Here is a 26,807-nt window from a genome sequence, read left to right as displayed (position 1 = left end):
CCACATGCACCTGTTCACCACCACGCTTCTGAGGGCAGGGAGAGAAACCCACTGCATACATAGGGGCCAGACAAAGCCAGCGTGCCGCGGATGTTGAGAACTGCCATACGGAACGGCTGACCATCTTTGCCCATCTCCCTCACCGGTCAAGACCCTCCACATGTGAAATCAACAGGGTTTCACTTGAAATTAAAAAAAAAAAAAAAATCAAAACTCAAGTTGATACTCAAGATCTTTATTGATTTGACTGTAACAGCAACCATTGGTGAGAATTTAATTTTTCCCCTAATTTCCAAACACCTGCTGGTTTAGGACAGTTACAAAAACAACAAAACCCCAACAAAAGTGATCATGGACTCACACAGGACGGCCTCAAGACTGCATGGTGTCCTCTGCTATCCATCCACGACAGTGAAATGGAGGGGGAGGCGGGAGGGGGGGAGGGGGGGCAGAGGACAATGACATCAAAGGACAAAGGGAAGACCAAGGGAAGTACTGGCAGTCTCTACTTTCCATTCAGAGTGGATGGAGCTGGGCCGCTGGTGCCACTAAGACGGGGAAGGGCATTTGTTTTAGATACAAAATATTTTAAAGATGCTCAAGTAGACACCTGGATATGCGAGTGTCCTCTGGGCTCCCCCAAGATGCCTCCAATGAGGCTTGCCCTGGGATGCCCAAGTGGGAAGCGGGGGGTGGGGGAGGTGGGGGGGGGTGCTCTATCTTCAGGGGAAGGAAAGGCACTGGCTCACAGTACTCAGTGATTTGGACACGGCCACCAGGAGCAGGATGGCTTAGGAGTACAACCCGTCCTCATTTTGTGTTCCTCCCCCACCCTCCTGGTTTCAAGTAAAAACTACCCTTGGCCTGGGCTTGGGTTTTTTGTTTTTAAAGGTTAAGATGTAGAGGAAGGGATACACTGGGGGCAAGAATGAATATTCTGTGCTAGATTCATGGAACTCTAAGTCAGAAGTGTCCAGGAATTCAGGGAGTAAGCACCGGCAAGAGCTCCCTTTGGAAATTTCAGCGTGGCCAAATGATTATCAAGCATTGCAGCATCTGTCAGCCTCCCCACTCTTAGAAAGGCGGCAGAGTGAGAATTTAAATACCCTAGGAACTGCGTTTCACCTCGGCAACATTTCCCACTGGCCATCCATACCCCATGGTCTGCTGGGGGAGGGGTGGTGTCAGCAGAGGGTAAGCTAAGAAAAACCATAGACCATCTGAACAGGGACTCAAGAAACCTCTTAAATCTAGCTTCGCCGCAAGGTATTCACTTCTAGGACCAGCCCAGATAAAGAAATTTAAATTCCAGAGGGCGAGAAAGGTGACATGAATGATTCTTTGAAAAAAGAAGTTTGTGTCCATCTCCTCAAGAGTGTCCCTAAGAAATTCCTGAGCTAGCCTCAAGGAAACCTCAGTGCTAAACTGGAAAATCCTTACTAGAACAGGAAATGCCCCTGGGGTATAAGAATTCAAAAAGAATTGTGACCCAGTTGCCTCAAGATCTGATTTCATCCTTTATTAAGAGCTGAGAGGTAAAGACTCGGGAATGGGGCCGGGGTGGGGGGTGGGGGTGGTGGGGAGGGTTAACCACACCCCTTCCAAAGTCCAGACAAACTGCCCTCCCAAAGAAACCATGCTTCTTCAAATGATTACCAGGTCCCAGATGTCATGGGTGGGCAAGTGATTGGGTTTCGCAGATTAATAAACAGCTGCTATGCCTGTAGTCCAGAAACCTGCCAAGGGGGGCAAGTTCTGACCCAGATGGAGAGGCAGCGGACTGCCTCTCTGCAGGAGAATGCAAAGGGCCCAGGGCCCCAGCTTCAACCAGCCAAGATGCTTGACACGCCATGGAATACCCAAGGGGAGAATGGGTAATGCTTCCATTTGGGTTCTGGGGTGAAACCCAGACATACAGGCCGCGTGTAGATGTACCAACAGGAAAGGTCGGATGGTCCCAAAGAGCTGGTAACCCACTCAAAAGAAAATGAAAGACCATCTATTTTGACTCCATCTCAAAATCAGAAGGAAAAACACAATGCAGGTGAAAGTGCTGTGAAGAGGGGCTCCTGACTTGTGGAGAAAGTACCCTTGTTCTTAGGGCTGCCTCAGCAGCAATGCTTCCTAGTCAAGTTCATGCTCCAAGCAGGGCCAGAAAGAAGATGCCAGGAAGAGGCAGAGCCTAAAGCCAGACAGGAATGTGCATCTTGTAGATGTCTCAAGTCTCTAAAACGTGGTTGGGCCTGGGCGCCAGACACCCAGCAGACTTCCACGAAGTATGTGTTCGACGGACTAGGCTTACCTGTTTCTCTCAAGGGTGAAGCCAGGACCGCTTCTTTCTCTTTAAGAACACATTTTCCACCAGAGAGCCCAGGACGAGGTGGGCAGTCAAGATACACGGTGGGTTTAAAGGAGCAATCAAGCACGGACCTTTCTAAATCCCAGATGTTCCCCACCACATCAGAGAAGTGGCTTCTTGGGGGAGACCCAATCCAAATCTGTCTCAGCTGGTGTGGCTGCAGGGCCCAAGTGCTAACATCAACTCTGATAGGGACCTGGCTTCCAGATGCTGATGCTATCACCTACTTCATCCTGAATCTGAACTGTGAAGCTTTTACTCAGCCCAGGACCCCAACATCTCATTCACATTTCTTCCTTTAGTTTAGCAACTCTGACTGCAATTTAAGTCCGTTTTAGTGGCTCGGTAAGAAGGATCGAATTCCCTTTATCAGTTCCTGGCTAAGGGAGATGCAAAAATGTGGTACAGAGGAGTCTCGGAGACATCAAGCCTAGGACTCCCAATGAAGCATCCTTACACCGCTGCTAGCCAGGCAAATGTATAGCTCTTTTTATTCTCTTGGGAATTGTCATTTCTTGTCACCACTCTCAAAACCAGCAGGTGGCTTTGGGGAAAGAATGTCAGTCTTCTATCCAGTTTGGAGATACAGTAGCAACATATCGCTTTGTGTTATCTAGTTTAAGCTAACCCCTAGGACTTTATCCTCTGTTGGGGGGGTGAGGTGATTTTAAGATACATCCTCAAATTCTTTGATACTGTTCCATTCATAGGTGGTGTGTATCTTCCCCTCCCCTTGTGTGTTGGCCAGGCTTCATAGCTTGCTTCTAAGGAACACAAGAGGTGATGGTGTGTGCTATCAGAGACAGCTATGAAAGGCACTGCAGATTCCTTCTTGCCCTCTTCCTGGGATCACCTGCTCAGGGGGGAGCCAGCTGCTACGGTGTGAGGACACGTGTGCTGCTGTACAGAGCGACCCGTATGGACAGAACCCAGGCATCCTGCCAACAGCCACAAAAATGAGAGCACAGTAGATTCTCCAGACCCAGATGACTGCAGTCCCTGCCAACATCTTGACTACAACTTCCTGCAACCCTGTGCCAGAACCATCCTGCTAAGCTGTTTCCCAATTCCTAACCTCCAGAAGCTGACAGAGGTTTGCTCTTTTAAGATTTAAAGTTTGGGGGTAATCTGCTACACAGCAATAGAGAACCAATACAGGTGGAAGGACAACTCTGAGCTTCACAGCCCAGCACCAAAAAGCCAGCTGCTCGGCAGTATGATCTTGAGGACGTTTAGCTAAACAATACAAAGAAGTGGTGATCTCAGCAAACCATAGTGTAGCACAGACACTTACTTGTACCAAGACAATTGCATGTCTCTTGCTGGAATTTGGAGGGACAAGGTCATTTCTCATTAAGATGGATTGTCCTCAAAGGTACAGAAACATGGTTTCCTCATCAAAAGAGCAAATGATCACTAAGATTTTACGAACCATTTCATGCTAATGGCCCCCTAAGGGTTCTCCCTCCCCATGAGAAGGCCAGGACAGATCACTTTCTTCTGGATGTGGCTCACCCTAAGGAAAAAAAAAAAAAACATCTTGTGATGCATGGCACAAAGGTGTCATCCATTACAAGTTAATCTGTTGCCTTCTCAAACCATCTTTAAAATGCAGATTCATGCAGGTCACAGTATCTCTCAGCGGTGGCCTCCAGGATAGAAGAGTACCAATCAGTCAGTAGGTCCTTGCAGAAAAGGCTGAAGGATCGGGCCGCTGCTCTATCATGCAGCTGACGCTCGCCACAAATACTAGAAAAACGGCCTCCGATTAGGGAGCTATGTGCAGAGATTCCCCAAGATGGCAGAAAAGGGGAAAGGGCACCTCAATATTACTCAAGCTGGCATGTTTTAAATCCACTCCCCCGCTGCTCAGTGAGGAGGCCAAGTTTTCATGTGTACTGATGAAGATCAAGAAGGGGCAAACTTCTGCTCACTGCTCGACCTGCTGGAGTTGGATCTGGGTTCCACAGGATGCCAAAGCCAGCTATGAAGGACAAGAAGCTTCATTCCCAAAGAATCAAGCTTCCAGGGGACAGAGGGGTGCTGATTAAGTTTCTCATGCAAATGACAGTGCAACTCAAGTTTTTCCAAGAGTATGGAAAGTGAAATTCAGAGTTTAATTAAAATCAGAACAAGGATACATTACAAAAAGACAAGAAAATGCTTCTCTGATTAATTTTTTTAGTCTGAAAGCATCCCCCAAATTTTGGAGAGCCAGCTTATTCCTGAGAAACATCAACCATCACAAAAGGTTCACTCTCTGAACTATTCACATTTTGTAGTAGAAAACAGAACAAAGTTCCTCAGACAGCCTTCCTCTCTTCTAAAATGTGTTCATAAACAGGGTCTTTTCAGAGTTCAAAAGAAAAACTAACAGCTCTCTTTCTTAAGCCAGTTGGCCTGTTCCTCTCACCCTGGGATGTGATCTCTTAATGAGGGTTCAGGGCACCAAATGCAACCAGAAATTCCCAGGACACCAGCGGCTACTTTACTGGTCTAGGAGACAGAGGTGTTAGTCTTTCTACGAGGGGGTCACTGTCCCGGGATTATCGTGCCAGTCAAGCTGGGAGGGCGTGGCGGGGGGGGTACGGGGGACATGAAAAAGCGAGGGGGGGTGAAGAACGAGGCTTCTCATGAACAACCCACGGCAAGGCATAATGGTCCAGTTTTACAAACCACCCACTACAAACTGCAAACATGCACACCCCAAACGAGAGGGAGAAGCAAAGAGCTCATCAGGGACTGGGGGAGACAAAGGATGGTGACATGGAACAGCAGACTCGCCTGTGGACATTTCTCACCTCCCTAACACTGGAAGATGTGTAATCAAAAAGTTGCTGTTCAAAATCGTATTGAAAACATATCGAAAAATAGGTCTGTAGTCATCTTAAAAATAAAAGATCACTCCTCAGATAAGAGGAGTGAGATATTATCAGATACCAACACTTGAGGTATCTTTGATGTGTACTTGAAAAATGGCCTGGCAGAGAGAGAGAGAGGTGGGAGGCAGGGAGGGAGGGAGGGTGGGGGAAAGAGGGACAACCCCAAGTCCGATGGGGGAAAGGCAAGAGAACTGGGAGGAACCCACTTGCAAGCCCGTGCCTATCTATCCTAGCAGCCTGAGCAGGTCCACAAAGGAAAAGTTTTGTTCTTACTTAAGAGCATTCTGAAAGTCACCTTTTTAAATTCCAAATATAAGAAACTGCAGGAAGACAGCAAGCATGGCAAAGCTCAGGAGACTAGAAGGCAAGGACTACTGAGACTGAGTACCTGGTTCTGCACACTCCCACGGTCACTCTCCAGTGTCACTGGCAGATTATGACCAGGCCTCCCCCAAAGCACCTGTCACTTGGCCTGTTCTGGGAGCAGCAGAATCACCCTGGTGGCTCAGATACAAGGGCACGGGCGAGCAATAGGACACCAGCAGGGAGGAAGGAGAAGAGGAGAGCCCCACTGCTTACAGGACACCAGCAGGGAAGAAGAAGAGGAGAGCCCTGCTGCTTACCAAGGCCTCCCCCTGGGGTAGGGCTCAGACCTTCCCACTCAGATGTGCTAAGTGAAGGACTGGGAAGCTGAACCGGAAGATCAAAGACAGGAGACACTCCTGCCGGAGGAAGAGGGGGAAGGGGACCTCACAAGAGTCACATGCTACCAGAGCTTTATAAACTGTGTTCTGCCGCTAGGGACCAAGAGCTCAAGGTAAGAGGGAGAGTGGCTCTCCTTTCATTTATCATTTCCCTCTGATGGTTGTGAAGACCCCAAACACACAGACTCTTGCAGCTCTGAACCATAGGTGGGGGGCAAGGATGGGGAAGGCAGGTAGAGGGTCAGAACACAGATAATGCTGAACCCACCAAAACTTCAATATTGCTTCCCCAGACTTCCCAGCCAGGCGATTGTTGACAGGCTGATATTCGATTGGGGATTTGAAAAAAAAATGAGGGATGGGAGCGGGGAGGACAGGTCTTTTCCCAAATGTAAAGTGACTACGGAAGCCAGAGTTGTAACTGTTTCCCTCTGTGGGCTGCTTATGTCTACAAAAATATGCCAAGGACTTGGGATCGAATCTGTGTGACTGGGAAGGGGGACAGGAAATAGGGAGAGGAAATGGTCAGATGAAGTTCATCTTCGCATCATTTGGCACCCAGAGGAAGGAAGAAGAGGGAGACATGGGGACTGCATTGGGACTGCTGGCACTGCCCCTTGTCTGTTCATGTTGATCCTATGGGCCCAATCCGGTGCACACAGCCTTGGCGCTGCTGCTTTTCTGCGATCCTGCAGGGCAGTCAGATGTCCATCTCAAACTGAGCATCATCCCCTAGTAAGAATCAAGACAAAGGTTAGCACAAAAAGAGAAAGCCAAGCAGCCCCAACATTCCTCTGCATGAGGGTCAAAAAATAATCCAAACTTTCCCATTCTCTGCTGCCTTAAAACAATTATTTGTTTGCTTTGGCTGGTCTTTTTAATCGGGGGGTGGGGGGAGGGAATGGCATGGCAGTCAAACAACCCACAAGGAGTAGCACCTGGGGGAAGAGATCCAGGTGAAAACTCTCCTAGCATGCCCCTGTCTGCAGATGCCCCAGGGGGAGCTCCTTGCCATCTATCACGTCAGCAAACTCCTCTGGAGGCTCTCAACTTTGGCCCTGCTCTGAATCAACACTTTGTCTATTAAAGGCTCATTTGGAATCTGAGGATTTGAAAAAAAGGTTCAGCAGACTGCTGGCCTGAGCACAGAGGTCGGAGGGTACAACTCAGGGCATACCTCTCGGGAGCTGGCCATTTCCACCTCCCTCCTTCCACAGAGACAGAGGGGACTCATTACTCCGTGAGTGTGTGTGTGTAGGTATCACAGGCAGTCCTGGAGAATGGGGGAAACAAACCACATTTCCCCCTGCACCACAGAAAGGACACTGTTCTTGTAAGAATCAGATCTACTTCCAAGAGGCAGTGGAAATGGGGCCTCTTCGGTATGTTGCTCTGAGTCCAGGACAGCCCAGGCTAAGCAGGCTCTGAGGCTTGGCTCAAGGGCTCATCTAAGGACTTCCTTTGCCCTGTGTCTGGATTTCCCGCCACGCCCCGATTAGATTCGCTTATGCTTTAGAACTTAGGATTTCCAGAACATTTCAGTAAACCTTAGTGATGGAAGCCGGGGGAGGCAAGAATTTTACAGACATGTAAATGAATGCTGGTTATAACCGAGGCATCAATTTTTCAACCTGTGATCGACCATTTGAATTCCCAGGGCTACCCACTTGGCCCCCAAACCAGCATTCTCTTACCAACTGCATGCTTCCTGTCATGATTGTTCAAGTTGTTCAAATTGTTTACTTCTACTTTGGAGTCTTCGATTAAGGTGCCAGGGCTGGTGACCCCTGGGATATTGGGCAGATGGCAGGGCGGGGTCTGAGCCATGGGAGAATTGCGACGATCCAACAGAAACTTCCGATCATAAATGATTCGGGTTCCTGGAAAACAGGATTGAAGAGTCTGAAATCAATTAAGGGGCTATGAACATACATTACCCAAGAATTTATTTTAAATTCCATCTAAACCTAACCTGAGGGTTCACAGTTCAAGCACAAAGGACAAGTTCTACCCTCCTTGCCTGGGACCAGGCTCCTTGCCAGAGGAGTGCCTTTTCCTCTTCCGCTCATCTTTAAGGCTCATTCCCAGCATCATTTCCTTTACAGAAAAAAATTAAAAAAAAAAAAAATCTTTCCCCCATCTGACTCAATACACATCACCTCTTGTAGGAACCCATTTATCGATCTGCCTCTCCTCTAAAGATTGTGACTTGCTTATGCCGGGGCTGTGTCTTCTTTCTATATGACTTTGGTTCTACCATTTAGAAAGTTTTAAATGAAGAAATAAACAAGTGGAAAAAAATCACCAACAGACAGCTGCCTTTAAGTTAAAGGCTTTTCAAAGGCACAGAGACCAACCAACATTCTTCCCCAACAGAGTTGTGGGAGAAGTTGGACTGGGCAGCCCTTCTTTATTTTATGAAAAGATCTGCATACCGTAAGTGCTACCAGAGTGTTTTGCAACAATCCTTCTAAAGAGTGCACTGGACTTGATGAACAGTTAAGAAAACCTGCTACTTCTTCTGTCATGGCTGGCCAAAGTTATGAATTACTATAAATAAGATATAAAACTAAGTGACAAGTTAAAGATGCTTGATGTTGGCTTAATGTAGTGGATGCCTGGGGCTCTACTATTGAACCTAGAGTACAGCTGGCTCAGTGATACAGAACGTGGCCACCATTCAGTGACATCTGCTGAACGAGGGAGAAGAGGGAATGGTTGCCCAACACACTTGCCACCCCTGCCTACAAACAAAGCAAAGTGGTCAGGTGGAGGCATCTTGCCCAAACTAAGCTTAAAACCGGAGGAAGGAAAGATTCAGGCATGAAAACTAGATAGTATACAAAGTTACCCATTTAAAGAGGTAGATAGTATCTGCTGGTCAATGCTTGTCGATTCTCAAGTGAAAATATTCCTGTCATATTGAGTCTGGTTCAGGCAGATTTTCTCAAATACCATGTGACAGCTACATCCCGGGAAATGAAAAACAAATAAAAACAGCTAATAAATCTACCTGAAATGAGTGGAAGCAGGTGGAAAAAAGCAAGGCATCTACTGCAAGAGGAATGGAAATTCTGGAGTCTTCCCGAAGAAGGAAGGAGATGGATATTTATTTAAAGAGATGATACCAATATTCTGCTAAATATCTGGGAAGTAGAATTACAAACTCAGTGTTTTCTTGGGATTCCTATCTGCAGTGGTACCATGACACTTTCATGCAAATGCTAGTAAGTTGTTTCTTTTTAACTAGATGGAAAATAAGCATCAAACTAGTGACTCCTAGGTGAGAAAATGGCCAAGAGACTCTACCCTCCAAACTGCCCCTGCCCCCATCCTTGCTTTTACAACCAGAATCAAGTGCTAAACACACTCTTCTCTCGATACTACAAAACCTGTCACGGGAAAGAATGACTCAGTGTCTCAAAATGGAAGAAATGTTCTCAGGGGGGCATCCTCAAAACACAACCCTTAAGGTTTCAAACCAACTCTAAAAGTTATCAATTTTCCCCTTTACTATCTAGTTCTGTCACAGCTACACTGCATACACAATCATATTTACAATTTATAAGAGGTGAAAATAAAGTATCTGGCTCTCAGCCTCTCCAAGATAGAGTACTATGAAAAATGCTGTGCCATATTTGGAACCTATCACAACAGTATTTCTTGCAGGTATCTGCATCTGAATCCTCTGGAAAGCTTGTTTAAAATGTCCTATCTGAATCAAAATCCCTGGGATTAGAACCTGGAAATCTATATTTTTAAGTTCCTTGGGCCATTCTCCTGTTCATTAAAAAGTGAAGAATCCAACTTCAGGGCTGGCTGGCTGGCTCAGGGGATGGAGCATGTGACTCTTGGGTCTAGGGGTTGTGACTGCGAGCCCTGCACTGGGGTGTAGAGATTACTTAAAAATAAAATCTTAAACAAAAACAAAAACCACCTGACTTCAATCTTCTACCAAAAGCCTAGTAATAGTCCATCTGAAAACAGGCAAAATATCAAAGAATTAGTGAGAGAACAAGGGAAGGGGCTACCGGGGTCACCTTGACAGATGAAGCAGACACCCAGAAAGTAACTGAATAGAGTTCACAGAGCAAAGCAGAGGCAAAATCAGAACAGAGGAGCCCCTGGTCTCCAGACTCCCAGTGTTGCCCTCTCTCTACTCTGCCTCAATCCCCAGGGACATCCACACCAGGGGCACGTTGTCTGAAGCCAAAGGACTGGGCAGGTAACTGTCACTTCCACATCAACACCATAGTGAAGGGCAATTTTCATCCAGAGACCACCTTGCTGGCCCTGGAGCACTGCACTCCCAGAGGGAAGCGGTGAGATGGCGGTGCTGTTCCTGGTCCTTGGGAGTGTTACAGAATTGGGGAGAGGTGGTTTCTGTTTCTTGGTTTTCCAGTTCACCAAGGCCCAAGGACTTACTTATGTATCTGACAAAGTAGTTATCCCTTCATTTTTGCATATGTAGCAGAAATACGCAATTTTCGTAATTACGTGAGTAGATAGGTCCTGTAATGTAAGTTCGTTTCAGAGCAGCAGGGGGGCCTCGCAGACTACTGGTAGTAAAAGGGGATGCTGGAGGATAATCTCTGAAGGACAGCGTGGCACAAACCTGGGCAGCAGCTCTAATTACTTAAGTGCCAGTTCTTTCATTTTTCCGCCTAGGCGAAAAAGGTAAAGGCTGAGAACTTCACAGACGAAGTCTCTGGGTCCTAGAGCTAGAATTAGCTTCCTTATTTTTACTTGTAAAGTGACAGAGGCAAAGGCCCACAGCCTGTGACAGGACTCACACCATAAACCTCACCTTGGCAGAGCAGTTCTGTGTGCCTCCCTCCAGCCCCTGGAGGGCACTTGGAAAAGTTGGAAATCCTTCATTCCCAGTTGAAAGAAGCCACAAGTCTTACATCCTGTCTCAAATATTATTTTAGGACAAGGAGAGTACAAAATTTTCTTTGCCTTCTTTACTTTGAAAAATAAGAACTAGAGCGACAACTTAAGTGTCTGGAAATTATGACGAAGGTGTCATTTTGGACAGCAGAAAACTTAGTTCAACTTCCAAAAAGTGAAGAATGTGAATTATTTTGGATGGAAAATTTTCTTGTACAGATTTAAAACTTTTTATTTTTTTTTTTTAAGATTTTATTTATTTATTTACGAGAGACAGAGAGAGAGAGAGAGAGAGAGAGAGAGGCAGAGACACACAGGCAGAGGGAGGAGAAGCAGGTTCCATGCAGGGAGCCTGGCGCAGGACTCAATCCTGGACCCCAGGATCACGACCCGAGCCAAAGGCAGACAGACACTCAACCACTGAGCCACCCAGGTGTCCCACTTTTTACCACTTTAAACAGAAAACAATCCAACCCTTTCTTGATGAACTGGGGCTACTATTATAAAGATCACTCTATAAACTGCTGTGGCTGATGAAATCTTGGAGCCTAGGCTCTACATTTTCCTTCTACTGGACAGAATTCAAAGAACCTGTGCTTGCTCCCTCATTCATAGTTTCTTCCCTCACTATTAGGCTTAAGAACCCCCCTTTCTTCCAAGTCTCACTCAGCTTGGGCTGCTACAACAAAATAGCATAGACAGGGTGGCTTAAACAGAATGTATTTTCTCAGTTCTTGAGAAATCCTAGACCAAGATGACAGTGTGGTCTATTTCTGCTGAGAGCTCTCTTCAGGGTGTACACACAGCCACATTTTCAGTATGTCCTTGGATGCAGCAGGATAGGGGAGCAAGCTCCCTGGTGCCTTTTTTTTTTCTTTTTTTCTTTTTTTTTTTTTACAAGGGTACTAACCCCTCATGAGGGCCTCAGGCCCTCATCTAAACCTAATTACATCCCAAGGCCCCATCTGCAAATATCAACACATTGGTGGTTAGGGCTTCGATTTAGGAACTTGGGGATGGAGATGGGGCACAATTCACTTACCCTAACCCGATGCTCCTAACCTTGTAGGGACTCCGAAATCACTGATACACTTATTAGAACACTATGTAAAATAAAAGCAGACGGGCTGAGAAAGGGGCCTGATGGCTTTCCAAGGAACCAAGGGAAGAAGCTTTAGTGGATGGACTTTGCGTATTTGCTGTGTCACCACCACTTTTGTTCATGGCTAGGTTTCAAAAGAGTGAAGTTTCACTGTCAGATGTTCTTAAGCTAACATTCAACTTGCAAGTCAGAACAAGATTATTCTTCTGCAGGATGTCAAGCTTGGAACTCTAGGGATGAGACGGTAAAAAAAAAAGCACAGGATAAAAGCAAGCTTTCTATGTCTAAATTATATATTAGCAATAGCATATGCATTAAAGAACTGTAATTGGACCAACTAGGAAATAAGCAGTAGAGAGCCCACTTAAATATGTGAGGTATAAGAGAAACTCTGAAGAACCTCTATGACTCTGCAGAAACGATAAAATACATATTTTTACAGCTTTACTGAGATATAATTTACAGAGCTGCACAAACATCACCACGATCAACTTTAGAACACCACAACTATCCAAAAGATAACCCATCTGTATTGAGCAGTCCCTTCCCGTTGTCCTCCAACCCCTGTAGCCCTAGGCAACCACTGTTTTCTGTCTAAAGATTTGCCTATTCTGGACATCTCATATAAACAGAATCATACGTGATCTTTTGACTGCTTCCTTTACTTGCCTCTATTTTCAAGGTTCGTTCATGTTTAGCATTTCTCCAGTACTTCTTTTCTTTTTATTGCCAATCAATATTCCATTACATGTATATGTCACATTTTATCAATTAATCGGTTAATGGATGTGTGGGGTGTTTCTACTCTGAGTAATGCTGCTATAAAAGTTCATGTACCTGTCTTTGTGTGGACATATGTTTTCATTTCTCTTGGGTAAGCAAAGAATTGCTGGATCATATGGTAACTCTGTGTTTAATCTTTTGAGGAAACACCAGAATGTTTTCCAAGGTGGCTGCACCAATTTTCCACTCCCACCAGCAGTGTGTGAGGGTTCCAATGTATACACATTGCAGCCAACGCTTGCTCTGTTTTTTATTATAGCTATCTTGTGGGTGTAAAGTGGTATCTCATTGTGGTTTGATTTTTTTTTAAGTTTTTATTTAAATTCCAGTTAGTTAACACATAGTGTAATATTAAGTTTCTGGTGTACAATATAGTGAAATTCAACAATTCCATACAACACCTGGTGTTCATCACAACAGGTGTACTTCTTAATCCCCATCACCTATTTCACCCCTCCCCCCACCCACCTCCCCTTTGGTTTGTTCTCTATAGTTAAAAGTTTGTTTCTTGGTTTGCCTCTCTCCTTTTTTTCCCCTTTGCTCATTTGTTTTATTTCTTAAATTTCATTGTGATTTAATTTGCATTTCCCTGACAGATAATGGTATTGAACATTTTTCAGGCTTATTGGTCATTCCAATGGACATTTTTGGGAAAATATCTTTTTAGATCCTTTGCCCATTTTTTAGTGGGCTGTTTACTATTGAGTTTTGAGTTCTTTATATTTATTAATACAAGTCCCTTCTACATATATGACTTGCAATATTTTCCCCTATTCTGTGGGTTGCTTTTTCACTTTCTTATTGGTATTCTTTGAAGCACAAAAATTTTTAATTTTGATAAAGTCCAATTTATGTCTTTTTCTTTTGTTGTTTGTGTTTTTAAGATTTTATTTATTTATGAGAGACACAGAGAGAAAGAGAGAAAGAGAGAAAGAGAGAGAGAGAGACATAGACAGAGGGAAAAGCAGCCTCCATGTAGGGTGCCCGAATGTGGGACTTGATCCCAGGTCTCCAGGATCACGCCCTGGGCTGAAGGCGGCACTAAACCACTGAGCCACCCGGGCTGCCCCGTTGCTTGTGCTTTTGGTGCCATACACAAGAAACTATTTGCTAACCAAGGTCATAAAGATTTGTGCCCATGTTTTTTTCCTAAAGGTTTTATAGTTTTAAGCTCCTAAATTTAGGTCTTCAAGCCAGGGGGTCCAACTTCAGTTTTTGTGTGCAGATATCCAGTTGTACCAGTATCATTTGTTGAAAAGACTATTTTTCCCCCCATTTAATTGTCTTGGCATCCTTGTGAAAGATCAAGTGCCACAACTGTGAGGGTTTATTTCTGAACTCTCAATTCTATACCACTGTTTATCCTTATGGCAGTTCCATACTGTTTTTATTTGTAATAACTTTTGAAATGTAAGTCTGCCAACTTTTTCTTTCTTTTTTGGAATTGTTTGGGCTATTTTAAGTCTCTTAAAATTCCCTATTAACTTTAGGATCAGCTTATCAACTTATGCAAAGAAGCCAGCTGGGATTTTGATGGGACTGTGTTGAACGTGTAGATCAGTTGGGGAAGTAAAGTCATCCTGACAATCTCACTTTCCAATCCATGAATGTGCAATGTCTTTCCATTTATTTAGGTCTTCTTCAATTTCTTTCAACCATGTTTTGTAGTTTCCACAGTGTAAGTTTTATATTCTTTTCATTAAATGTATGCCTTGGGATCCCTGGGTGGCTCAGCAGTTTAGTGCCTGCTTTTGGCCCAGGTCATGATCCTGGAGACCCGGGATCGAGTCCCACTTTGGGCTCCCTGCATGGAGCCTGCTTCTTCCTCTGCCTGTGTCTCTGCCTCTCTCTCTCTCTCTCTCTGTGTCTCTCATGAATAAATAAATAAAATATTTTTTTAAAAATGTATGCCTATATATTTTATTATTTTTAGGTTATAAGAAATGGAATTGTTTCCATTTTTGCATTGTCCATTGAAAGTATATAGAAGTTACAATTGGTTTTTGTATACCAATCTTGTATCCTGCAACCTTCCTAAACTCAGTTAGTTTCAATAGTCTTTTAGTGAATTCCTAAAACACATTTGATTTTGAATGCAAACAAAGTAAATTAATTCAAAAGACAAGACACCCTGAAGAGCTGGAGTCTTAAGTGATGCCATTAATTTTCTCAAGAAAAATAGGAGTACAAAAGGATAGTATTTTAGGTGAATTTTAGATCGCTGCAAGCGAAAAAGTTTCATTGTAGCAGATACAGGGCAAAAATGGGCAATCAGCCTGTCAGTGACTAAGGATCTATGGTGTGATTCAAAAGCATCTGACCATTCAAAAAATCAAAACTATTCAAAGAAAAACATTAAAATGAATAATGAAAATTATTAAAATCATTAAATGATTTTAATATGATTATGATTTAATATGATAATGATTATTAAAATCATTAAAATTAAAATGAATAAAATGGCAAAAAAAAAAAAACCTTTTTTCTTTGTCCTATATTGTGTTTACCATGAGATTATATTTATTCCAAGACAAAAAAACTAAAAAAATCTACAATCCTCAAGGTCTCTTATACATGTGCACACAGAGACATCTATTTTCTGAAGCAAGAACTTCCTGGTGATCCACATTTCATCCAAACTGCCTGCCACATTTATGTCAGGACTATTTCATGTCAACCAACACAGCTACAAGCAACTAGAAGTTAATCCTCAATTCCCGAAGAAGGAAAACAAAGACCATAGAAGAAATCCAACCTTGAATATAACATATTAAAATGGGGCGTGGGGTGCCTGGGTGGCTCAGTCAGTTAAGCATCTGACTCTGATTTCGGCTCAGGTCATGATCTCAGGGTGGTGAGATCAAGCCCCAGGTAGGGCTCCATGATCAGCAAGGAGTCTCCCTGAGAGTCTCTCTCAGCCCCTCCCCCAGGTGCTCTCTCTAAAAATAAATAAATAAAATCTTTTTTAAAAATGGACCATGATTTTGATCAGCTGATGGAATGTAAAAGAAAAAAAAAAGTTTTTCTATCTCACCTTGATGATGGATGCTTTTCCTTTCAGTGAGTTAGTTTTCCATTTCCTTTTCTATAAAAATAATCATGCCCCTTGGTTTTATATTGAAAAGTTAAGAACCAAACTATTACATATGCTATATACTGGTTTCACTGTTTGTGATCAAACTATAATAAAAGTAAAGAATAACTACAAGAGAGTATGTAAATGTTACAGGCCCTAATATTGTAAAAATAATGGAAAAGTTGACCTACCAGGGAAGTAGAGACAAGATGTATTGTATAATTTTATACAGCAGAGAGCTAAATTGACAGATTGAGACAGAGGTTTTTACTCTATTATTTTCCATTTTAAAGGCAGCTACTAGAAGAATCAGAACCAATAACACAATTTACAAAAACTGGTAAATAAAGAGGGAGTGGAAACCAGGGAGAGAGTAATGGAAGTGCTCCAGATTACTCATCTTTCGTAACAGGGAGTCAATGGTTATCATCTAAAGTTAACAAACCAAGAAACTGTGGTATACATATATGTATAGCAACAGTGGTGACCAATAAAAGCACTACAAACTGAAACTGTTAAAAGCAGTCATGTACCGGCATTTTACTTTGCATTTCAGATGCTTCTGGGGTTTTTTTCCATATTATTTTTCAAATGTGAATATATTACCTCAGTCTTCATGTTTGGATTTAGGAACAAAGATGAAGTTTTAAATCTTTTAACAGTAGGTATTTATAAATTTTTCTTTACCTCTTGATTACCAGAGATACTAAGATAAATCTAATACCACGATCCAGTACTTTTTAGATGCTGACATTACTAGGAAAACAGGGGAGTAAGAGTTCCTTTGGTGGAGAATAGAAAGAAAGGGGAGAAAAGCATCTACCCTTTGATCTAAAAACTAGTGATTTTCAAATGGCAAGGAACAAAACCAATAAAAGAGGCTCAAAATTACACTTGCCAAGATGGTTAGGTACCTAAACAAGGTCATTCAAGCCTAAGGGTCTCTTTTAAGACCAAGTAGCTTAGTTAAATAATTAACCCAGGAATTAAGCTATATACATTCAAGAAATTGTATTAACCTCAAATTAAACCACCTACAGAAAGAAAGCCCACTGTAATGTGGTTAACTGAAGAGGGTAGTCATTACTGTACTTTCATAGGGTCCCCAGCAGAAAGTTGTTTAACTACAGCTGCTTCCTGTATTAGAATAAAGCACACACTCATGCCAAATGACAGCTTGGAACAAGAAACATCAAGTAACTTGCCTAAATCGCACAGCTTGAATAAGCTGGTGACAAAATCCTCCAAAGGCTAAGAAGGACCTAATATCCTCATACAACAGTGTTCAAAGAGGAAGGGAGAATGTGGAGTCAAACAGGGCTTACCTCAGGGCACTCTCTCCAACCAAGAGAAAATCTTTCTCAGCAAACCTTTAGCGACTTGCCCCCCATCTCATTTAGCCAGAACTGGGTCAGATGCACACCAGACCAGACACTAGGGGAAGCCATGACTGGTAACTATGGTATATATCCGGGGGCTTGGCACACTGCCACTTAAAAAAAAAAAAAAAAGTCTGTTTAAACATCTGTTCTTTATGGAGACTCTGGATGAAAAGACAGACTCCAATAAAGCTCTATGCTATATAAACCAGAGGAAACTAAAAGCTGCCCAAGCCAGCATCCTCTGGGGAGGTTGATGGTGGCCAGACCACATTCAGTTTGTGCACAAATCAAAATCCCTAAAGTGCTAATAAAATCAAGAGAGGGACAACTTTTTTACATCAACTGAAGGTAAAACTGGAACCTGGGGATCTTATAACTTAGTGACTAAAGTACTATGGCAAATGGGAGACGTCTAAGGTTTGTGAAAAGCCAATCCTACTGTTCTTTGTTTAACTCCAAGTCTCAATAACTGGGAGCAGATTTCCAAGATATTGTCAAAGGATGGCTTCTGGCCCAGTCACTTAGGACACTGCCATCAAAGAACACACGCCTAGGCTGAAAGGGAATGGATAATGACCGTGTTTCTATTCTGAAGGTCTAGTGTTTAGAACAGGCTTAAAGAACATCTGGCAAAAGCCTGTCATTTTAGACTTGAAGAAACTAATATCTAGAGAAGTTAAAAGTATTTGTGAAAAGACACATAGTGACCCAGGAATCAGGAGACCAATACAAATAAGCTAGGTACACTAAGCAAATTTGGTTCTCTTGAGTCTCAGCTGTAACATGATTTGAAAAGATCTTTTTAGCTAGTATCAGGAACAAAATGGTATACAAACCACAACCAATCTTAAATAAATGTCAAAAGTTTTTAAGTCTGTCTAGGCTTGACTATCGGAAAATCTGGGTCAAAATAAAGCATACCAAATGTACTTTTTTTTTTTTAAGAATTTATTTATTTGAGTGAGAGAACGCAAGTGCACATGTGTTTGTGCAAGGAGTAAAACAGAGGGAGAGGGAGTAGCAGACTCCCTGCAGGGAGCCCCAGGCAGGGCTCAATCCCAGGACCCTGAGATCATGACCTGAGCTGAAGGCAGATGCTTTAACAGACTGAGCTACCCAGGAGCCCCTCAAATACACATACTCCTGTTTGGGCTTGAACATTCATCTTGAAATAAATCTCTACAAAAATGTCTCGCTCTGATTCCAGGAAAATGTTGATTGGATGTGCCAGGTTGCTAGCTGTGTCCTGGATCAATTCTTTGGAATAGATTTCACAGATGTGGTTCAGCCTCTGTCTGTAATACTAATAATTAATCACTGCTATTGGTATGGAGAAAACATTCAGATTCAAACCTGGCTTTCATTCCAACTGTATGCTTTCTTCCAAAGTTCACTGCTTGTGGACACTTATTTTAAAAAATAAAAATGATGTCTATCTACTAACATCTTCCACTTTTCACTTACTTTCAAGTAAGGAGCTTGAAGTCTACCAACAAAGTCTGTGAGAGGCAAGAGTCTATTGGAGATCCCCGGTCCAGGTCACTGTTTTCATCTGCTGCCTAGTCATGATTTTAGGAACTTACCTGCCCAGAGAATAGTTTCATTTCAACCTAAAAGCAGCCTGACTCTAATATAAATAGTCTCTGGTGGTGACATGGGCTCCTCTGAGGCCCAAATGATTCATTATGACACCTTGAAATGAAGAATCACAAGCCTCTCACACTTTCTGAAAAGTGTCTAACACCTAGAGAGCAATGGTCTACCTTCACCAATAAATAGCATTTCTGCTCTAAATTCAGCAGGCCATTTCTAAAATAATTAGAACTGAATGAGGCCAGTATTATCTTTGTTCTAAAAACCAAAGACACCACAAGAAAAAACAGACTAATACGCCTTATGAATAGAGATGCAAAAACCCTCAACCAAATAGTGGCACAACAAATTTAGCAACATATAAAAAGGATTATATACCATGACTAAGTGGGATTTATCCCAAGAATACAAGGCTGGTTCACCAGTCAAAAATCAATTGACCAGGACACCTGGGTGGCTCAGCGGTTGGGCACCTGCCTGCGGCTCAGGGCGTGATCTCGGCATCCAGGATGGAGTCCCACATCGGGCGGGCTCCCTGAGAGGAGCCTGCTTCTCCCTCTGCCTGTGTCTCTGCCTTTCTCTCTGTGTCTCTCATGAATAAATAAATAAATCTTAAAAAAAAAATCAATTGACATAATATGTCATGTCCACAAGATAAAAAATAAAAATCATACAATCAACTCAGTAAGTGAAAAAAAAAAAAAATGCATTTGACAAAATCCAACCCCCTCTTTCATGACAGAAACACCCAACAGACCAGGAATAAAAGGGAACTTCCTCAATCAGATAAAGGGTATCTATGAAAAACCCACAACTAACATCTTACCAAATTGTGAAAGATGTTTTCTAACGCTGAAAACAAGTGAAGGGCATCTGTTTGCACTATCTTGCCACTTCTGTTCAGCACTGTACTGAAAGTTCTAGCCAGAGCAATTGGGCACGAAAAAAATAAAAGGCACCCAGAGAGACCAGGAAGACAAAACTATCACTATTTACAGGTGACAGGCTCTCGTCTATCAGAAGTCCCATGGAATCTACATGAACTGAATTGCCTTCTCCTGTTCATTTGTCCTTGCTTACTATAAGGTTTTTTACTTTCTCAAACCACTCAATGAACTGAACAGCTTCTGTTTGTCAGGGCATGCGTCCTGAAGATCTGAAAGATTATTTACTTAGATGTAAACGCTCAGGGATTTCTGAGCTTTGGCCTGAGAACAGGTGCAGGGGACCTTTAAAAACTAGGCGCCCATGGGACAGACAGCTGCTGTCATTTAAAAAACAGGTTCTCAGGGGCCTTCACAAAATGAAGTTCCACCATGAACAAATTGAACATGGAAGTCTAGGCCTTACCTATTCCATAAGTCGAAGGACTAAAATTCTCAATGGACTTTTGTTCTGTTATACAGTAGCAAAAATCTTTTAAATATTACCTTACTCATCAAAAGACTTGGAAGCCAAGAAAAAGTTCTGCCACACACCGACGAACCAGTCTGCTCAGGCTGTCTTCTCTAACCCAATGAACGACTAACTGGCTTACTCCACATTAACTGTACCTTATCTGATCTGCATATTTTTACACACACACATAATCAAGCCTACGGTGCAGCCAACCCATGCAAGACTGCTCTCCCCCCCCCCCCCATATTAAGTAGGCTCCATGCCCCACACAGGGCTTGAACTCACGACCCTTATATTAACAGTCACATGTAGGATCCCTGGGTGGCTCAGCAGTTTGGGGCCTGCCTTCAGTCCAGGGAATGATCCTGGAGTCTCGGGATCAAGTCCCAAGTCAGGCTCCCTGCATGGAGCCTGCTTCTCCCTCTGCCTGTGTCTCTGCCTCTCTCTCTCTCTCTCTCATGAATAAATATAATCTTAAAAAAAAAAAAATAACAGTCACATGCTCTACCTACTAAGCCATCCAGGTACCCCTTTGCAAGACCCCTCTTATGAAATTGTCGTTAAGAATCAGTCATCTTTCCCGAGTAACCCTCCAGGTGCTGGTTTTCAGACTGATCACCTTTCCCTCTTCCTATTGTCCACAACAGGCCACCACAAGCTGAAGGAGCTGTGCACATGGCCTTCATACATACTGACTCGTAAGAACCATTCCTCCCTGGTCAGACTGCATATAACTCAGGACAGGCAGAGGTGTGCCCTTCCATATAATGCATTGCTGTACACCTTGAGGACACAGACTGCTGCCTCCCCCAGGCTCAGAATTCAATCTTTTGTGAGCAAAAAATGCACCCAATACAAAAACTAGAGTACATCTTCTTTAATAGATACTTTGGCAGCTGATGACTATGAGACCACAGCTGAATCGCCCACAGAATGACAAACATGTGAATAACTTGGGTTACTCTGAGATAAATAAATGCCTTCTTCCTCGAACACTAGGTACAGGGACTGAACACCCTTCATTATGTTTTTCATGGACTTCTCACTTCTCACGTCATAATAAAGTTCTTCGGTTAATAACTGAAGCTAGAGAGCCAAATATGTACATTTGTTGATTCAGAAGTTTTGGCCTAGAATAAACTCAACCCAAGGTTATGGAGTCAGAAATTTCACGACAATCAGAAACTGACCTTCTTTCCCCATTATCTACAGAGAGCTCTACTTGTCTCCCAAGAAAGGAACCAGATTAAAACTTAAGACTTCCTGCAAATGCTATTATTGTAGCTCACTCCAAGTGGATTATTTTCCCTTCTTCTTACCTTCTCCTTTAATTCCAGACCCTTCCAATGGCCTTCAGGTAATTCTGACCCAATGAACCAATCAGAGCAATACTCCAGCTGGCAGAGAGGAAGCACAGCAGTACAATTTTAGACCGTCAGTTAGTTCCCCTCTGGTGCTCTTGTTATGGCAACAGCACTTTTCCACAGCTGATGAGGATGTTATGCAGGAAAAGAAAGGCAAAAGAAAGGCTGAAAGAGTTCTCTATGTTTCTGCTCATTTCTCAGAGCACAACACTCCCAGAAAGAGAAAGTTCAGAACTTACAAAAGCTTTAGGTTCCTTCCAGCTAACCAGTGTTATAAAAGTGAAGACAACTAGTCACTTTCCCTTCCACTGAGGCTAGATGTAGCTTCTCAAAGAACCAAGTATCATCCTCACTCCTCCAAAGACAGATAAAACAAAACAAAATCCAAGGGCATTATTCTTTTGCCTTGAATTTTACTCAATAAAAATTTCCTCCTCCTTAACAATGAAAACAGGGACTCGTCTAGCAATTTGAGAAATCCAAAGGTCAGAAAGTGTTTCCACCCACCTCTCATTTCCTAAACCATGAGAAGGCAATTTTGAGAAATCTTTCCCAAGGGGTAGGCTGTAACCTCTGATCCCCAATGAAGAAAAAGACTCTCAAAGGAGAAGAAATCGTAAGTTCACTATGTGGTGAATGTCCCTGCCCAGTCTGATCATTCAGAGCATTCAGCACATCAACTGCTATTCTGGAATGCTGCAACACGTGTATGACACTCCAGAAGGTTTCCAGAAGTTTAAGACAGGTCATGCTAATCTCCTTCCTTTCCACTAAACAGATTTCCAATCCAAACTTATTATCATTTTTCTAAATGATTTCACACCTGAAATGTATCTTAGCACTGGATTCTATACATTTTTTTATTCCAGAAAAATCTTTATCAGTCCCCAACCCCCTTTAGGATTTTAAGACCACTGAGAGCAAAGATTGCATTTCCTACTTTTGTCTGTGGTTCCCTTTTGCGCAAAGCAATGAGCTAGGCCCACAAAACTCATTTAAAATACCTAACCATATTATTCAGGTGCCTGGAGGTGACCAAATAACAAACTATCTTATCCTGGCTCAATTACATGGTGTGTGTGTGTCTGTGTGTGTGTGAGAGAGAGAGAGAGAGAGAAAGAGAGGAATATAACAAGAGAGATGAACAAACCATCAGAGGGGAAAATTCCAAAGGGGGAAAATTAAATCAGTAAGTATTGAGCATCTAAACAGCAGAGTTAACAGTGATTAAATCCAATCCCAACAGTGCAATATCCCATAAACACATTATGTAAGTCTTTGTGCTAAAAATCCAAAGACTACAACCTGTTCTATCAATAAATACGAGTTCAATATAATCGATGAGCTAAGATGACAAGTATTTAAATCTGACACAAAGAGCTGTATACAAAAAATATCTGGAGATAGGTTAAGTGGTATTTGAGAAAGCAGCAGTGACTGTGTAAGTTGGAAGGAAGGGTAAATGAATCAGTATTTCTGGCAAAATCTTTCCAAGCATTTTAGGAACTAATCCAGACTATGAGACAGGCTTCTATCTTTAAAGCAATCCTTAGACTATGCCCTTATCCTAAAAGCATCGTAGCTTGGCTGTTAGAAATATGTCCAAAAGGTAACCCCTCTGTGGCTCTTCCGTCAGGGGAAAACAAGGTCTAATAAATAGCTGAAAGCTTGATTCCCTCCCCCACATAAATAATAGCTGAGTGCAGTTGTTACCGGGACATATGTTCTCAAATGCTGGGAGTACGGGCCTTTACTGACCTGTACCACAAAGACTTCTGCAAGAAGTTATAAATCCCTTTCTATCACCTTGGGAAAGAATATCCATTTCTTAAAAGCTGTTGGTCCAAAGTTCAGGACAACTTGATCTGGAGCAGATACCGGTCTGCCAAAATCTTTCATGATCAAAAAGCAAGATCACCCACGGCATGCTCCGGGGCTGGCCTTGAACAGATAAGGTCAGGAGGGAGGGTTCTCCAAGTGAAGCAAGCAGCCTCAGGAGTCACCATCCCATTGTCCTGCAAAGTTAAAGCCTCTCTTAAGCCCAGCTCTCCAAAAATACTGATGGTTTCCTCCTGCTTGGGTCATTTTGAAGTCTTCCAAGGCAGCTACCGCTCCCCTAGACTGGCCTGGATGGATTCCCCTATGGAGCTCCCTCCTAGATTTTTATCCCTTGTTGGCAAGAAGGTCTTCCTACTCTGTGGGTCTTTGCTATTGTGCAACCAATGCAAGGATCACCCCGGCCTGACTGCACCGGATTGGTTGTAGTACACAACTGGGGCGGCCAGCCCACAGCAATGAAACTAGCAATCTCCCAGGGCAAGGGCTGCCAGCAAAGTTCAACCCTCTAGAAAGAGGCCGCCCCATCGCCGAACGAAGGCAAAGTTCCTTAGTTAAAATGAAGCGCGGTCCCCTTTCCATAAGATCCTGCAAGATCGCCCTCCCGTGTCCTCGTCTGGAGAACCGCCCAGCCAGGGACAGACAACCTTTGAGCTCTCTGGTCTCGTGACCGATTCAACGTGGTTCACCTCTCCCCCAGTGTTCTTCCTTGTAAACAGTTCCCGGTCATACTCGGAAAAGCAATGCTCGGGATACTGCGCTGCCCCTTCCCCGGGATGGATCCATCCTACCGATTCGGGTGCCCGTCTCCATAACGCCCTCCACATCTATCCCCAAAAGCCTCATCGTCAAAAACCGATCCTCAGGGCTGCCAGCACTGCACTACCCTCCCCCCGTCTTCCCCGGGGGCTATTACTTGAGTATTATCTTATTCTCTCCCCCTAGCCTGTGCCTGGGGACTCCCCCCCCCCAACTCCACTCGTGGGGCAGCCTCATCCAGCAAGTAAACAATGCTGTCAAAGCAGGATAATGCTGGGCGAGGCGTCCGAACTCTGCATTCCAGCCTCCTCCGGCCGTTCTAAAAGCGGCAAAACAAGTCATCGCACGGTCCCAGGAGCGAATTACTTTGCTTCCTTTCTAAAAAGGCCCGGGAGAGAGCTCCGGAACCGGGCATCGACGTGCACAAATGCACGACATGCAAGAGGCAGCAGGCGATGCAGGAGTGAGAGCAACGCCAAGTGCAGACGAATTTGCCCAGGAGGAGGCAGAGAGGGGGGAGAAAAGTGGGTCGAGCGCGGAAAGCTGCCACGAAGCGGGAACAAGGGCTTTTTTTTTTTTTTTCCCTCCGCCCCAGCGACGGGAGAGCCACGTTCCCAGAGCGGCGCGCTGCTGAGCCGAGCGAGGGGCGTGCAGCCGAGAGGGGACGCGCGAAGTTAGGGCTCCCGACAGCAGGGTCCCCGGGCTCGGGCGGAGCTGGGGGGGGGGGGGGCGGCGCGGCTCGGGCACGCCCTGAGTTCGAGGCCCGCGGCGGAGGAGACGGGCTGCGGGCGCTCACCTCCCGGCGTGGTGGAGAAGAGCGTCCCCCCGGGCGTGGTGCAATAGTCATGAGGTAGCTGCGCGGCGTCGCTGATGGGCACGGTGCGCGTGGGGATGGCGCGGCTCTGGCTGGGCTGGTGGCCGCTGCCGGCGGACGAGGACATGGCTCTGGGCGCGGGCTCTCGGGCTTTGTCCGGCGGGCGGGCGGGCTGGCGGCGGCGGCGGCGGCGGCGGCGGCGGCGGCGGCGGCGGCGGCGGCTGGGGGCCCGGGCTGCTCCGGCTGCTCCGGCGAGCGGAAGGGCGGGCGGGGCTGGGCGCGCTCCGCTCGCTCCACGCTTGCTTCCTCTCGCTCCCTGGTCCCGCTCCGCTCCCGCCGCCGCCCTCTCAGCCGCCGCCGCCGCCGCCGCCCGATCCTCCGGCCTCCGCCAGCAGCCTCAGCAGCAGCAGCAGCGGCAGCAGCGGCGACGACGACGACCGGAAGCGGGCGAAGGCGGGAGCCAGAGGGAGTTCGGGGAAGCTGGTCCGCGGAAGTGACGTGAGGGGCGGGGCTGCGGAGGGGGCGGGGCCACGGGAGGGGCGGGGCCGACCCCCGGCGGGCCGGACGCGAGTTCGGGGTCCTTTGCACTGAGTGCTCGAGAGCTACGCCAGGGTGGGGGTGGAGAACCTAGTAAGCTTTTTTTTTTTTTTTTTTTTTTTTTTTTTAATATTAATTCATGAGAGAGGTAGAGACACAGGCAGAGGGAGAAGCAGGCTCCATGCAGGGAGCTCGATGCGGGACTCGATCCTGGGTCTCCAGGACCGCGCTGTGGGCCGAAGTTGGCGCTGAACTGCTGAGCCAAAAAGGGCTGCCCTTTTTTTTTTTTTTTTTTTTTTTTGCCAATCGCTGGTCAACACCACTTTACTTGAGCCAACTTCTGTTTTCTAACCATCTAAACAAAAGTGTAATTTTACTTTTAATTGCCCCATAGTAGGTATAGGCGATGCATGCATGATGCATTAGGAAAAGAATCAGGACTGCTGTCTGGACTGGTTTCCCAATCCCCCTTTCCCGGGGAGAGCCCTGGTACCAGCTGTGCACTTCTGTATACTTGTGTATCCTGCCAGAGACAGTCCCTTCCAGGCCCACATAATGCAAAATCTACACATTAAGAAAACAAAGAGATTAATAGCTACTCATGTCACAAGGGTGAGTATTGTGTTAGAAAGGAACTGAAGCACAAGGAAAGATTAAGAACACAAGGTACCTGAAAAACCTAGTTTTGAAACGCTGGTCTGTCTTTCCTCTGAGGTTCTCAAACTTTTCAAAGTTTACATTCCTAAGAATAACTGAGGATTCCCAAGGGCTTTTTCTTTGGGTTGTAGCTATTGATAATTACTGTATTCGAAATTAAAACTGAGAATTCTAAATAGGTTCCTTGATAAAATAATGTCATTACATTTAACGTATTTTTATTTTAAAAATTCTATTTTTCAAAACAAAAAGAAATTACTGAGAACAGTGGCATTGTTTTACATTTTGGCAGACATTTTAACATGTGATTCGTAGAAGACAGCTGGAGCCTCACATCTGTTTCTGCACTCGATCTGTTGTGATGTGTTATTTTGATTCAAGTACATGAAGGAAAGCCAGATTCACACAGGTAAGTAGTTGAAAATAGGAAACCTCACAGAATCTTGGAAAGGGTCTCAGGGACCCCCCCCCCCGCCCCGCCCAGGGATCTCCAGATCACATTTTGAGATCTGCTGCTCTAGGCAGCATTGTCTCTGCCTACAACATACCCTAAATGGAATTGGAAAGAGAATCACGGGTACCACCAACATAGCTATCATTCCCATTTTGCGAATGAGGAAATTGAAGCTAAGAGATATTGAGTGTTTAACCCAAATAAAATAGCTACTAGT

General features: G+C 44.4%; 1 protein-coding gene across 1 annotated transcript; it reads right to left on the bottom strand.

Annotated features, from left to right (window-relative positions):
• Nucleotides 1–219: 219 nt before the first annotated feature.
• EIF4EBP2 (eukaryotic translation initiation factor 4E binding protein 2) lies at nt 220–25,332 on the bottom strand. Its single transcript, XM_026003948.2, has 3 exons — nt 24,925–25,332; nt 7,640–7,825; nt 220–6,677 (listed from the first exon to the last, which is right to left on the bottom strand). Exons 1-3 carry the CDS (start codon nt 25,067–25,069, stop codon nt 6,646–6,648), a joined length of 363 nt encoding a protein of 120 aa, XP_025859733.1. The 5' UTR covers nt 25,070–25,332; the 3' UTR covers nt 220–6,645.
• Between the last annotated feature and the right edge of the window lie 1,475 nt (nt 25,333–26,807).

This window comes from Vulpes vulpes, chromosome 4 (genome assembly GCF_048418805.1).
Source record: "Vulpes vulpes isolate BD-2025 chromosome 4, VulVul3, whole genome shotgun sequence".
Classification (NCBI taxonomy): domain Eukaryota; kingdom Metazoa; phylum Chordata; class Mammalia; order Carnivora; family Canidae; genus Vulpes; species Vulpes vulpes.
This window is presented reverse-complemented; position numbering and strand designations above follow the sequence as displayed.